The 16137-nt window shown below is 31.5% G+C and overlaps 1 protein-coding gene across 5 annotated transcripts in view; it reads left to right on the forward strand.

Moving 5' to 3' along the window:
* LOC134725567 (inositol 1,4,5-trisphosphate receptor type 1-like) overlaps positions 1–16137 on the forward strand; it is a 248363-nt gene that overhangs the window by 209304 nt on the left and 22922 nt on the right. For all 5 annotated transcript variants that reach the window (XM_063589500.1, XM_063589516.1, XM_063589525.1 and 2 more), the window contains 5 exons: positions 21–213; positions 2638–2763; positions 3781–3956; positions 4402–4566; positions 11872–12064. In XM_063589500.1, coding sequence (XP_063445570.1) covers positions 21–213; positions 2638–2763; positions 3781–3956; positions 4402–4566; positions 11872–12064 — 853 coding nt within the window. The remainder of the gene's footprint in view (positions 1–20; positions 214–2637; positions 2764–3780; positions 3957–4401; positions 4567–11871; positions 12065–16137) is intronic.

Raw genomic sequence — 16137 nt, forward strand, 5'->3', positions numbered from 1 at the left:
AAAATCTAATAAAATTACAGATAAGTAGACAAGACAGAACAATGGAAAGAATTGTATTTCCCATTCCTGAGATTTGTGAATACCTAACAGAAGAGACAAAAGTAAAAATTTATGCAACAGCAGAAAGAGATGAGCAAGGCAGTAAAGTGGCTGAATTCTTTGAGAGACATGAAGATATGTTTGCTGAAATGAAATGGCAGAAAAAATTAAGAGGTAAATTTCTGATTTATACAAGTCAGAGTTATCCTTTATGCATCATTTTTTGTAAGATTTCAATTTTTTAGCTCACTGGAGCCAAAAGAGCCCCATGTGAACTTATGCCATCACTTGGTATCCATCGTCTGTCCTCATCATCCTAAACTATTTCAAGAATCTTCTCCTCTGAAACTACTGGGCTGAATGAGGTTCAGAGTATCTACCCGGTAGTATAAATTTTGTATTTTATTTCCTTGTATGTCAAGAACCGTTGCTGCTACAGCTAAAATGGAACATTCTCAGGGATGAAATGCAATTTTTTGCTTTTAAAGAAAATATGAAAGAAGATACAAAGAACATGTGATGGCATTAATATATATGTAAACCTCAGATATGTGTACGACCTCAAATCTGTGTCCGTTTTTCAAATCTATGCCCCATCGTGACGTCAATCGCTAATCTATGTCCTTAAAAAATGATTCGGCCTCAAATCTGTGTCCGATTTTTAATTGTGACATCATTTGCAAATATGTGTCCGTTATGAAAAAGATAAGGTCTCAAATCTGTGTTATGTTTTAATTTTTTTCCAATTTGTTTCGCCATACGCAAATTTATGCCCTTCTAATAAGTTTAGCCTTATAGTTTTTTTTTAATTTTATTAAGTAATTTCCCATAATTCAATACTAAGTTGGTATGTGTTCTCCATGTATGTGCAAGAGCCGAAGTAAAGTATACGTTTAGGAAAATTCGGCTAAATTATTTAGCTGGTATTTATGATATTGTTTCAAGTACTGTCTTACATACTTTTTAGTCTTTTTTCATGTGGTTAAAATCTTTACATGCGTGTGTTATTATTGTATGCCGTCTTTGAGAATGAACCCACAAAATCATATTTATTTTACTAAAAAGACAGTGAAGAATGAATATTTGTTTGCAACTTCAACGTACTTCGTTATGTCTTTGAATTTGTTCATATCGCTGTTACATTGACATTTATACCACTTTATCTATGGTTTTTTTTATATTTTTTAATTGAAATATTTGTGAATCACAAAAGAACATATTTCAATTGTTTGGTATTAGGTGATATCTATTTAGTTGAAATATAAAACTTAATTGTAATAATGTCTTTAATAACGAAAATATTTCCCCGAGAAGAATCATTCTTTATGTTTTGGCATATTCCTTATTTCCAGAACCAGATGTCAACACTGCAGTTCCTTTGTTTACGGTTGGATTTGTTTTTGAATTGCAAATACTCCCCAATAGTAGGAGTGAAGATATCCTGATAATTGTCAGAAAAAAATTCAAGAGGATAAATCTCTACTTGACGTTTTTGAAAATATTCCATCAGTCCACTATTCATAACAGATTTTCCTCCAGTTTTAAAAACAAAACATAAAGCAATTTTAAACCATGTTTATTAATAGTTCAAATGTTAACCTTGCTTTTGTCATACAAACCACTTGTACAATATTAGTTCGGTGTGAGTTAATGCTCCGTGTTGAAGGCCGTATACGTACTTACACCTGTAATTGTTAACTTTTTATTGTATTGATGACGTTTTGTTATGTTTTACGTTGATGAAAGGACATAGATTTGAGCAAAAAATGGCCATAGATTTGAGTAAAAAAAGGACATAGGTGTGAGACAATAAGGACATACATTTGAGACATTCAAGGACGCAATATTAAAAAGGACATAGATTTGCGGAAAGGACATAGATTTGAGGCCGGACATAGATTTGAGGCTTACATATATAGAAAAGCAGAAATAATCATTGACAAAAGATTTAACCAAACAATTACAGGTCACCGATTCAGGCTCTTTCAAAAACACATTTAAGCCATTCTCATGTAGGTGTTCCTCATTTTACTAATGACTATGAATTTTCTATTGGCTGATATGCAGACTTTAACAAAATCAGATATTCGAAGAAAAAGAAAAATTTCCGCCCAATCCTAGAAAATTGGTATCCTCAAAAATAAATGAATCCACAGTAATTTGTTGATTGCACAGACTTGTTGGACAAAAGAAATGATAGTCCATGCAGCATTATATTATATTTCTTCATTTTATTGGATTACAAGTCAGACAGTTTTGAGTACTTTTAGCTCTACATAAAATAGGTTTTTTTTTTGTTTTTTTGTTTATCTTTTATTTGTTTTTCAATAGTCAGTATTTAACATACATGTACATTTACCCCTACACTACCACCAAACAAGGGTATCAAGTGGTTATATATAGAAAATAATTCAGTATATAATATATATATCACTGACATTGATTTTTACAATTTTAGTATTTAAGGTTTACATATAAATTTTATTTGATTATATTACATAAAATAGTTGATTCATTATTCTCAGCTGTAACATGAATCATAGTCATCTGTCTCTCAAACAAAAAGTCTTTTAAGTTTCCTTTTGTTGTTTATTTCAGCCAACCCATATTTGTCGTGGTTCAGTAGTCATATGTCTTTATGGAGTAGCATAACATTCAACTTCGCAGTGTTAATTAATCTTATGGTAGCTTTCTTTTATCCATTTGATGACACTAAAAAGAATGGTAAGTCTAGATAAATAAGCATTGACTCTGACATTTAGCAATATCACTGTATTTCTATTATTGGTTTGACTTTTTCATACCTGCCAACTTTTCAAAATGCCCATGGGGTTTTATGTGCAAGATGGTTCCTACAGTCCTTAAAAACCTTTCATTTAAATGCATCTTAATGTTGTTTTTTTGGCTTCTTTATACTTTTTAAAGCCTATAGTCATTGTAAAATTAACTGTTTTGTTAAAAAAAATGTAGACAAAATAGCTCTTTCAAAATTTCCATTTGAGAGCTTTCATGGGGGAAATCCCCCGCAAATATATAAGTGACAGTTGGCAGGTATGCTTTTTGTAAGGCTAAGTGAATATGCATAACAAATTTCAAATTTTTAGCAAATCTTATGAAAGTTAATCCATGAAAAACATTTTAAGTTTTATATTCTAAAAGAGGCTGTATCTACAAAGGTCATGAAACTGAAAAACTGTTGTGAAAATGTGTTAATATTATGCATATCAATGAAAAATATGTTTCTCCTCATTTTCAGGACTCTTATAATGAGTTCATTACATATCCAAGAATGAACAGTCACATCATCATGGATAACTAAGATTTTCACGAAGAACATGTTCACAAATACAAAAAGCAATAATATCTTTAATTTCACTTAAGTATTCTAGTTGCGCAAGTTATAAATATGCTATTTTTAAAAGGATATAACAGGGTTTTGTACATTTCACCATAAAAATATATTAAATTTGTAATATTGTTATCATGGTGGTAAATTAATACTGTCCCTATGTAGTGTTTGTCACAAATAAATACAGATTTTTATGTACAGATTATTTGTTTAGATTCCCCCCTTCAGGTGCAAGATTTTCTCACTGAGTTAAGACCCGTTGGTGGCCTTGGGCTGTTTTATGCTCTATGTTGGGATGTTTTGACACTTTCCCCATTTCCATTCTCAATTTTATGCATACATTGTAAACACTTGTTTAAAAGTTTTATTGATTCTGAACATTTTTATTACAGAATTGGACCCTAGGTTATCATGGTTGGTTTGGACAGCTATGTTTGGATCTCTGACTTTAGTAATCACTGTTGGAGTAAACCCTTCTGCCATTAGAACACTTATAGCATCAACTATTCTTAGATTTATATTTTCTTTTGGACTTGAGCCAACATTATGGCTGTTAGGTGCCTTAAATGTAAGTTATCATTCTTTAAAATTGGTACATGTATATGCTTAATAAACAGATAACATTGCTCACATCCTCAAATATTTGAATAATTAAATAAAGTGTCACTGTTACACTTTAATCATTACATTAAAGATTTATTGATGAACTTATATAACCACATCAGTGGTCTCGTAGTAGCGTGACTGCCTCAAGTGTGGGAGGTTATAGGTTTGAAACTCTGTCAAGGACAAACCCAGACTTTAAAATAGGTATTGCTGATTCGTCGCTGAAAAGTCACCTTGTTAACTAGCATGTTTAAAATCCTGTCAGTCTAGTACAAATCAGTTTTAATAATCATTCTACATTTCAATGCACTTGTCGTCTTCATGTCCTTAAAGTTTAATTGCAAAGTACTATCATAAACTCATTTATAGAAATATTGTATATTTTATATACACATTTTTATTTTTAGGTGATAAATAAAGGAATATTTTTGATAAGTTTAATGGGAAATAGAGGTACATTTACAAAACCATGGCAGCAAGTGTTGACAGATTTTGAGTTTATGTACCATATCTTGTACCTACTTTTATGTGTATTTGGTTTATGCGTTCATGAGTTTGCCTATAGTCTTTTGGTAAGTAATCAGTCTAGTTCATTATAAAAGAATAATTAAAATCCTCTTATTTTTGTGGTAAAGATAGTTTGATAGTTATCATTTTTCAAACTTTATCACTTATTTTGAACTTCACAAAGTAAAGTGCATTAACATCACGTTCTACACATCCTATTCTGGAACATTTCCAGAAAGGATTAGGTCCGATAAGGGCCCATTTTGGCCTCAAATTTCAGGTTCATCTGAGGAAAGATTTTGTACACTTTTTAAATACTTAATATACTTAGGTGAGGTTTTGGAATGTGTGTCAAATGTTTGGACTCCTTGGTGTTTATCCATACAATACAATGTAAAATATTTTGCCCCATAACACCAATTTATTTTTTCATCTAAGACTTAATAGCTCATAAAAGGTCATTTACCAAAATTTAGAAGATTCTTGATTATCTTTCTTTTGTTTTGAGACCCAAATAATACCAATGCAAAAATAGGGTAAAAGTTCGAGTCAGCCTTTTCTCGCCATATTATAAATCTCAAATATCTCGAAAAGGAGGTCCATGACCTAGCAATATTTTTAGCTTATCTTTATCCTTAATTGATGCTCTACCAGCTTATAGTGTCAATTTTGATTTCTTAATTTCTTAATTTTTACCTAACCTCACCTAAGCACAAAATGTACATCCTTAAGTGTCTACTCCTGTCGATTCAATTAGTTTGTGTGAAAGATTTGAACTGATTTAGTCATTTCAGACGCTCATATTCAAGCTTAGATATGAAAAATCTATCTAATATGTCACTTTTCAGATAGTTTTTGTCAAAAATGAAAGTTGTCGCATCCGTGTTCACCCTCAACCTTTATATATGTTATGTATTATCATCAAATACAACTTACATTTAAAGATTAAGAATGAACATGAATGGGTCACTTCCATTTAAGACGAAAACCGTCTAAAATTTAACTCAAATGCTAAAATTGTGAGGATTTCAGTAATTTAGCATGACTTAGTGATGCTTATACCCAATATATGAACATTGTATTGTAAAAAACATCCCATATTAATGTAGCATTAGTATTCTACTTTCCAATAAATAGCTTAAAGTTTACATTATAACAATTTTGTCAAACTGATATATTTTGGGGCCAAAAAGAGGTCTTAATGAACCTACTCCTTTATTTGATGAAATTTATGCTCAGATATTCAAGTTACAAAATGAAGTTATACTTGTCAAGATAATTATATTACTCGTGCAAGGCGCAGGAATCTAATATCTGTTCTGAAAATATGAATGATGTCATTGTTAAGTAATGTGTTTAGCAAACTATTTTTGGCTGTATTGTATATTGAAGATAAAAAAAATACATATACATTATTAATTGACCTATATAATTGGTAGATTTTTATGTGACAAACAGCATTGGTTAAAAAGTGAGAAAAAAATGTGAATTACAATATACATGTAGGACTCAAATCTATGGTGGGTTCCAAAGCTATGGCAGATTCGTAATCTATGCATACTTGCCAACTTTTGAAAGTGCCCATGGGGGTTTTAGTGCGCGACAACAATTTCAAAGGTTACAATTCTACAACTATTTTATGCGTGCTGTTTTGTGGTCTAGAAAAAGAGTCATATTTGTAAGATGAGCTTACATGCCTTTTTCTAAAGTTTATTTGCATGATTCTATTTAATATATCAGCAGAAAACATGTAGCTGTAAGACCAGGAATTATTTTCATGTGTAAGGATGCTAAATAGTTGTTGACTTTTCTAATTTGAAATTATACACAAAGAAGGACCTTTATCAGGTTGGGAACAACACCTACGGATACCTCCTTAATGTTAGGAAATTAAAAACCAGTTTTTAAGTACAAATGAGCATATATTCATATTATTTGAAGAAACTTTTTCCAAAGAACTATACATCTTATGATCTATCTGGTATGATATGGTCAACACACTTCCAAGAATTTTTGATATGTTCTTGGCCTTATATCTTCTTTATTATTCAAAATAATTGGACCCTTCATTTAGAAAAGCTGTTCCAAATATATAATGTAAGAATTTCCCATTTTTAAGTTAATAAATCTACATTTTTCTATTTTATTTTTTACAAGATTAAAATGACCCCTTGACAAAGGGTTGTCCCTCATTTAAGGGATTCCTCATGATGATGTGGGGGTGGGTGGTTGTCCATGTGTAAAATAAAGAATAGTACATTATACTTTCAATGATTTGGTAATTTAATTGAATACATAAATAAAATTATTTTACAGCAAGTGTAATAATAAATTAGTGAATATAAAACTACTATTTATTATCTTAATGGTAGTACTGCATCATTGAAGTTTGTCAATCAGCTATGCTTTTATTCTTATTTTGTGTAAGAACCTCCTTGCAGGTGAAAAATCATTTGCCATGTTCACGATTTTACTATTCTATAAAGCAACTAATAGAGGAATACAACACAAGTTCAATATCTAGCATGTTAAAATAATCTTGAGAGAAAACGTTTTTGATTGGCTGATTAATTTGATCATAAGAAACATACATTTTGATTGGCTGAACACGATTTTCTTCCATTGAACACAGTTCAAAATCGGGAACAATAATATTTTTCATGTAGATTTTTACCAAATCGTGTTTTAGAGGGTTTTTCAGGAACACGATCGTGCAATCGTGACAAAGGGTCAAAATCGTGTAGAACACGCCAAAATCGTGAAAGTTGGCAGGTATGTCTATGGTAAATATGACGTCATGCCATCCCTAATCTATGGCAAGTTTTGTTATTTCCTAATCTATGGCAAGTTTTGTTATTTCCTAATCTATGGCAAATTTTGTTATTTCCTTATCTATGGCGGATGTTTGTTGTTTCCAAATCTTTGACAAATGTTGTGCAAATGGAAAGCACTGCAGTACATATACGACAAATTACTTGTCTTAAACAAGTGGAAGTATACGACAAAGGGATCATGTCTTTAAACATTTGTGAAATAAACATTGATTTCCATAATGGTCAACTAAACAATTTCGTAAATGATGAATTCAAACCTGAAAGATTGAAATGATAAGCCAAGTAAAATTAAAAATAAATATCTGTGCATGGTAGCCTGTTTAGCCCATTCATTAAACCAACTAGTAAGCCTCTTTAAAAAATAAGAAGGCAGGTTTTTATAAATTTCAAAAAGAAAAAGAAAATTGAACGGTTTTAATTTTCACATAATGTTATTTCATCGTTAAAACTTTTTTTTGTAATATGTCGTTATTTAATTGTGACGTTATGAAAAATATCTGCCATAGATTTGGAGAAAACAAAAATCTGCCATAGATTTGAGTTGTTTGGCATTTGTAACATCACATTTGCCATAGATTAGGAATCTGCCATAGATTTGGAACCCGCCATAGATTTGAGTCCTACATACATGCAAAGCAAAGATACAGAATTTTTTTTCTTCTGTAATGTCTCAGCTGGTGTCCCCCAGGGATCAGTTCTGGGCCCTCTTCTCTTTGTCTTATATATTAATGATATTGCTGATAAGCCTACTTCACTGTGTCGGCTATTTGCTGACGACACATCATTCAACTATTCTGGTAAGGATGGAGAACAGATTAGATCTGTTATTGATCACGACTTGAAAGAGCTGGATGTTTGGTCTTCTAAATGGCTTATGTCATTTAACCCAGATAAAACCGAAATTATGATTTTTTCAAATATTGAGACTCCAGACCTCAGCTTTTCCTTAAATGGTAAAAATATACCTTTAAGTACATCTCATTAGCACCTGGGAGTTAATTTCAGTAGTGATGCAAAATGGAACAATCATATTGAAAGTATAATTACAAGTGTAAAGAAACACTTAAATGTATTACGTAAACTTAAATATCGATTATCTCGAAATAATTTAGAAAAACTATACTTAGTTTTTATAAGACCCATTTTCGAATATGCCACGGAAGTGTGGGATAATTGTGGAATAGGCTACTCAAATAAATTAGAAAATTTACAATTAGAGGCCGCAAGAATAGTAACAGGTCTACCAATATTTACAAAAACTGAAACTTTATATTCTGAGGTTGGCTGGGAATCTCTTTTTGAAAGAAGAAGGAGAAGAAAATTACAGATGTTTTATAACATGAACCAAAAGCATGCACCAGAATATCTTTGTAATCTTGTACCTCCTTGTTTACAAAGTACAACCAACTTCCCGTTGCGAAATGGTCATGATATTATTGTTCCATTTTGTAGACTTTCCCTTACTACTGAATCGTTTATTCCCTCTACTATACGCGAATGGAATAAACTTGATCCAAAAATTCGCAGTGTCGACTCTATTTCTAAATTTAAGAAAGAATTAAAAAACGATAGTCTAGTATGTAAAATTGAAACGTTTCATTTGTACGGCCCAAGGAAATTAAATATTATCTTAACGCAATTGCGATGTTCCGCTTCACCATTGAACAATGACCTATTTAGAGCTAACATTATAAATGATCCTTCTTGTCATTGTGGGTCCGATATTGAGGATGTCTACCATTACTTCTTCGTTTGCCCAAAATACACATTATGTAGGAAAAACTTATTCGATAACCTTAACTGGCTATCTGAAAACTTTGTTTTAGATACAAAACTATTAATTTGCGGACACTTGGAACTTTCGAACGAACAAAATATTCAAATTTTCAAACAAGTTCAGAATTACATAAAAAGGTCAAACAGATTTCTTATGCCTTGATAGAGCATTATTATTATTGCTGTCACAGGACGTCATCGTTGTCATCAATTAACAAGTCATCGTCACAGAAGTATACGATTTTTCAAACTTTCTTTTTCCATTTTCACTTGGTCTCCTCTTTGTTCACCTATGAAAGCTAGTATTATATTGTATAAACTGTTTGTTTTATATGCATGTCCATTATATTATACTGTTATTGTAACTTTATATTGTATTATGGAAAAGACTTCATAAGTATGATTTACTTGTGTCTAATCCATTTTGCTTAAATTCAGCAAATAAAATATGTTTAAACTAAACAGAATTTTGTTCACCTAATTTCCGTCATTTTGAGATAACTTAAAAGTTGGTGCCCTTTTTCAAAAAAAGTTTGTCAAAATCACATTACTGCATGAGTATGCTCATACTCATAGCATCAACAAACTTGTTTAACTGTTGCATTGCATTAACTTCATGATTTTTCCTACCATTTTCCAAAAAATCGATCAAGAGCAATTAAGGGAAGGCAACAGTTTAAAAATAAAATGATTTTAATGACTTAAAACAATAATTTTCTCAGTCATAGCTAACGTTTTTTAAATTTTGAATTTTGAAACTGGATGTTTGCGACAATACTAAAACAAATAATTCCGGACTCATTCCCGAGATTATTTTTGTTTATCAAATTCACAGGAAATCATCGACTTTTTAATTTTTTACTTGTGAAAGTGTTTGAATATTAATGATTATAGTACTGCACTTGCTTTATTTAGCATGAAATCATTTTAAATTTATGATTTAGTGTCTTATCTGCGGAAGAGAAGTTCAAGCATGTGTTTTACATAGTAAACAAAGCATGTGTGTTAGAAGTGAAAAATAATTTTTTTTAAGTAAATAAAATCAAGTTTTAATTTAATTTTAAAATCAAAATTTACATTTGTCTTAGCTGAAAAGTAATTCAATAATGAAGACAGTTGTTAAGGAATTTTAATTTCTTTATAATATTAGTTCTGAGCTTGTGATTAAAACTAGCCAGGTGTGAATTAAAAACACAGGTGAAGAGATTAGCGATCATAAGCCAATAGCTCCCCGAAGCATTAATATAATAATTAGGAGGGCCCTCAGGATTATAACACTTTACTGTAGTGACAGTTTAATTACAGGAAATCGATAACAAAACAAAAATAAGTTCAAAATGGCGATTTAGAAACTCGATCTCAAAGAAATGACCGAAATTATTTCTGTTCAAAAATAAAATTTGTCCGAAATCCCAATTACTTGTTTAAGACAATCCTAATTCTAGCTCACTTTTAAATTATAGTTTTTCATAGTTATCAAAAGTACCAGGATTCATGTGTGACGTCATGCTGTTTCTAAATTTTATAAATTCAAATGTAGCATAACGTTTGCCTTTTCGCCATCGTATGTGACGTCATTTTATTAATTGCGTTAACGCCTGGACTGATTCTGGTGTGTCTATGCTGTATTGAACTTGGCATCATGTATTCGGGTTTAGTTTTCTGTAATAAGTTAATACTTTAGTTTCATTATGAATATATCTTTCACATTCATTTGTTAAAATTTACTGTTTGCAATAGCATGAATCGTTCTATATAATAGTGTTCTTATCCCGGGCATAATACAATGCCGTATTTAGCAAAACCTTTTCAACTTTTGGTCTTCAGTGCTGTACAACTTTGTACTTTTTTCACTTTCGATCTTGTATATCTGGGCGTTATGTATTCGGGTTTAGTTTTCTGTAATTAGTTTTTACTTCAGTTTCATTATGTATATCTCTTTCATATTCATTTGTTAAAATTTACTGTTTGCAATAGTGTGAATTGTTTTATATAATATGAATGTTCTTATCCTGGGCATACAAACAATGCCGTATTTGGCAAAACCTTTTCAACTTTTGATCTTCAGTGCTGTACAATTTTGTATTTTTTTCGTCACTGGTGAGTCTCGTGTGGACTAGAAGCGTTTTTTGCGTATTGAATTTTAAACCTGATGCTTTTTGTTATCTATTAATCATGCTTTTCTTTGTCTAATATGTTCTGCTTTTTATTTGTATTGTAGTCCTGTAATTTTTTGTTTTCATTTCAATGTTATATTTAACTGTGCCATTAAAGTGCGAGGTTTGGCATGCCTTAAAACCAGGTTCAACCCACCACTTTTATTCCCCTTTAAAAGTGTCCTGTACCAAGTCAGGAAGATGGCCATTGTTATAATATTGTTCGTTTCTGTTTTCTCTTATTTTTGAGATAAGACGTGGCACGGTACTTGTCTATCCCATATTCATGTATTTGGTTTTGATGTTATATTTGTTATTCTCGTGGTGTATTGTCTGTTGCTTGGTCCGTTTCTGTGTGCTGTTGCGTTTCGGTGTTGTGTGGTTGTTCTCCTCTTATATTTAATGCGTTTCCCTCAGTTTTGGTTTGTTGCCCGATTTTGTTTTTTGTCCATGGATTTATGAGTTTTGAACAGCGGTATACTTCTGATGCCTTTATTTAAGACAAAATACTTTCAGTTTAGGAGTGGCAAATATGTCCGTTTCCGGACCCTTGATGCAAAGCATTTAGTTTGTTAATTATTAGTTTTATTTATCATTTTTACAGTTGTTAGATGTAGTCTACAGAGAGGAAACTTTATCTAATGTGATCAAATCAGTGACAAGAAATGGACGTTCCATTGTCTTAACAGCAATATTAGCAGTCATACTTATATACTTATTTTCAATACTGGGATTCCTGTTTTTCCAAGATGATTTTTTAATGGAAATAGAACCAGTTAAAATTGTACAACACACAGGTAATCTTTATATTTATAAAATTGTTTGATAGAATAAAATTATTCCTCATTTATGGGCATTATGTTTTCAGGTTAAAGTTTTTGGTCAAGGTAGTTTTTGCTGAAGTTGAAGTCAAATCAACTTAAAACTTAGTACACTTGTTCCCTATGACATGATCTTTCTAATGTTAACGCCAAATTAGAGATTTTACCCCATCTTCACGGTCCACTGAACATAGGAAATGATAGTGCTGATGGGGCATCCATGTACTATGGACACATTCTTGTTTTATTTAAAAATCAGGAATAAGTAAAGTTTTTAGAACCATCCATATGGCATCACAAAAAAGGGTACCTACTTGTCTTGTATGCATTCATCCATCTGTCCAGACTTGTAAGCACTCTTAAGCTACATTTTTTTCAAATATGTTAGTGAAATTTATATCAAATTTTAGGGCTCTCAAACATACACTTTTTGCATACCTCCCAACTAACCCATTTTTATACGACCGCAAAATTTGAAAAAAATTTCGTCGTATATTGCTATCACGCTGACTTTGTCGTCGTTGTCTTCTTCGTCATCCGATTACTTTTAGTTTTCACACTCTAACTTTAGTAAAAATGAATAGAAATCTATGAAATTTTAACACAAGGTTTATGACCACAAAAGGAAGGTTGGGATTGATTTTGGGAGTTTGGTTCCAACATTTTAGGAATTAGGGGCCAAAAGGGGCCCAAATAAGCATTTTCTTGGTTTTCGCACTATAACTTTGGTTTAAGTTAATAGAAATCTATGAAATTTTGACACAAGGTTTATGACCACAAAAGAAAGGTTGGGATTGATTTTGGGAGTTTTGATTCTAACAGTTTAGGGATTAGGGGCCAAAAAAGGGCCCAAATAAGCATTATTCTTGGTTTTTGCACAATAACTTTAGTTTAAGTGAATAGAAATCAATAAAATTTAAACACAATGTTTATGACAACAAAAGGAAGGTTGGTATTGATTTTGGGAGTTTAGGTCCCAACAGTTTAGGAACTAGGGGCCAAAAAGGGACCCAAATAAGCATTTTTCTTGGTTTTCGCACTATAACTTTGGTTTAAGTTAATAGAAATCTATAAAATTTTGACACAAGGTTTATGACCACAAAAGAAAGGTTGGGATTGATTTTGGGAGTTTTGATTCTAACAGTTTAGGGATTAGGGGCCAAAAAAGGGCCCAAATAAGCATTATTCTTGGTTTTTGCACAATAACTTTAGTTTAAGTGAATAGAAATCAATGAAATTTAAACACAATGTTTATGACCACAAAAGGAAGGTTGGTATTGATTTTGGGAGTTTAGGTCCCAACAGTTTAGGAACTAGGGGCCAAAAAGGGACCCAAATAAGCATTTTTCTTGGTTTTTGCACCATAACTTTAGTATAAGTAAATAGAAATCTATGAAATTTAAACACAATTTTTTTCGAGTTTTGGTCCCAACAGTTTAGAAATAAGGGGCCCAAAGGGTCCAAAATTAAACTTTGTTTGATTTCATCAAAAATTGAATAATTGGGGTTCTTTGATAAGCAGAATCCAACTGTGTATGTAGATTCTTAATTTTTGGTCCCGTTTTCAAATTGGTCTACATTAAAGTCCAAAGGGTCCAAAATTAACTTAGTTTGATTTTGACAAAAATTGAATCGGTTGGGTTCTTTGATATGCTGAATTTAAAAATGTACTTAGATTTTTGAATATTGGCTTAGTTTTCAAGTTGGTCCAAATCAGGGTCCAAAATTAAACTTTGTTTGATTTCATCAAAAATGAATAAATGGGGTTCTTTGATATGCCAAATCTAACTGTGTATGTAGATTCTTCATTTTTATACGACCGCAAAATTTGAAAAAATTTTCGTCGTATATTGCTATCACGTTGACGTCGGCGTCGGCGTCCTAATACTTTTAGTTTTCGCACTCTTACTTTAGTAAAAGTGAATAGAAATCTATGAAATTTTAACACAAGGTTTATGACCACAAAAGAAAGTTTGGTATTGATTTTGGGAGTTTTGGTCTCAACATTTTAGGAATTAGGGGCCAAAAAAGGGCCAAAATAAGCATTATTTTGGTTTTCGCACAATAACTTTAGTTTAAGTAAATAGAAATCAATGAAATTTAAACACAATGTTAATGACCACAAAAGGAAGGTTGGTATTGATGTTGGGAGTTTAGGTCCCAACAGTTTAGGAATTAGGGGCCAAAAAGGGACCCTAAAAAGCATTTTTCTTGGTTTTTGCACCATAACGTTAGTTAAAGTATATAGAAGTCTATATAATTTAAACACAAGGTTTATGACCGTAAAAGGAAGGTTGGTATTGATTTTCGGAGTTTTGGTCCCAACAGTTTAGGAATAAGGGGCCCAAAGGTTCCAAAATTAAACTTTGATTGATTTCATTAAAAATTGAATAAATGGGGTTCTTTGATATGCCAAATCTAACTGTGTAAGTAGATTCTTCATTTTTGGTCTTGTTTTCAAATTGGTCTACATTCAAGTCCAAAGGGTCCAAAATTAAACTTAGTTTGATTTTAACAAAAATTGAAATCTTGGGGTTCTTTGATATGCTGAATCCAAACATGTACTTAGATTTTTGATTATGGGCCCAGTTTTCAATTTGGTCGAAATCAGGATCTAAAATTGTTATATTAAGTATTGTGCAATAGCAAGTCTTTTCAATTGCACAGTATTGCGCAATGGCAAGAAATATCTAATTACACAATATTGTGAAATAGCAATTTTTTTTTTAATTAGAGTTATCTTTCTTTGTCCAGAATAGTAAGCAAGAAATATCTAATTGCACAATATTTTACAATAGCAAGATTTTTTATACGACCGCAAATTTTGAAAAATTTTGGTCGTATATTGCTATCACGTTGGCGTCGTCGTCGTTGTCGTCGTCGTCCGAATACTTTTAGTTTTCGCACTCTAACTTTAGTAAAAGTGAATAGAAATCTATGAAATTTTAACACAAGGTTCATGACCATAAAAGGAAGGTTGGTATTGATTTTGGGAGTTTTGGTCTCAACATTTTAGGAATAAGGGGCCAAAAAGGGCCCAAATAAGCATTTTCTTGGTTTTCGCACTATAACTTTAGTTTAAGTTAATAGAAATCTATGAAATTTTGACACAAGGTTGATGACCACAAAAGAAAGGTTGGGATTGATTTTGGGAGTTTTGGTTTCAACAGTTTAGGAATTAGGGGCCAAAAAAGGGCCCAAATAAGCATAATTCTTGGTTTTCGCACAATAACTTTAGTTTAAGTATATAGAAATCAATGAAATTTAAACATAATGTTTATGACCACAAAAGGAAGATTGGTATTGATTTTGGGAGTTTAGGTCCCAACAGTTTAGGAATTAGGGGCCAAAAAGGGACCCAAATAAGCATTTTTCTTGGTTTTCGCACCATAACGTTAGTATAAGTGAATAGAAATCTATGAAATTTAAACACAAGGTTACTGACCATAAAAGGAAGGTTGGTATTGATTTTCGGAGTTTTGGTCCCAACAGTTTAGGAATAAGGGGCCCAAAGGGTCCAAAATTAAACTTTGATTGATTTCATTAAAAATTGAATAAATGGGGTTCTTTGATATGCCAAATCTAACTGTGTAAGTAGATTCTTCATTTTTGGTCTTGTTTTCAAATTGGTCTACATTCAAGTCCAAAGGGTCCAAAATTAAACTTAGTTTGATTTTAACAAAAATTGAAATCTTGGGGTTCTTTGATATGCTGAATCCAAACATGTACTTAGATTTTTGATTATGGGCCCAGTTTTCAATTTGGTCGAAATCAGGATCTAAAATGGTTATATTAAGTATTGTGCAATAGCAAGTCTTTTCAATTGCACAGTATTGCGCAATGGCAAGAAATATCTAATTACACAATATTGTGAAATAGCAATTTTTTTTTTAATTAGAGTTATCTTTCTTTGTCCAGAATAGTAAGCAAGAAATATCTAATTGCACAATATTTTACAATAGCAAGATATTTATACGACCGCAAATTTTGAAAAATTTTGGTCGTATATTGCTATCACGTTGGCGTCGTCGTTGTCGTCGTCGTCCGAA

Source organism: Mytilus trossulus, chromosome 1 (assembly GCF_036588685.1).
Source record: "Mytilus trossulus isolate FHL-02 chromosome 1, PNRI_Mtr1.1.1.hap1, whole genome shotgun sequence".
NCBI lineage: Eukaryota > Metazoa > Mollusca > Bivalvia > Mytilida > Mytilidae > Mytilus > Mytilus trossulus.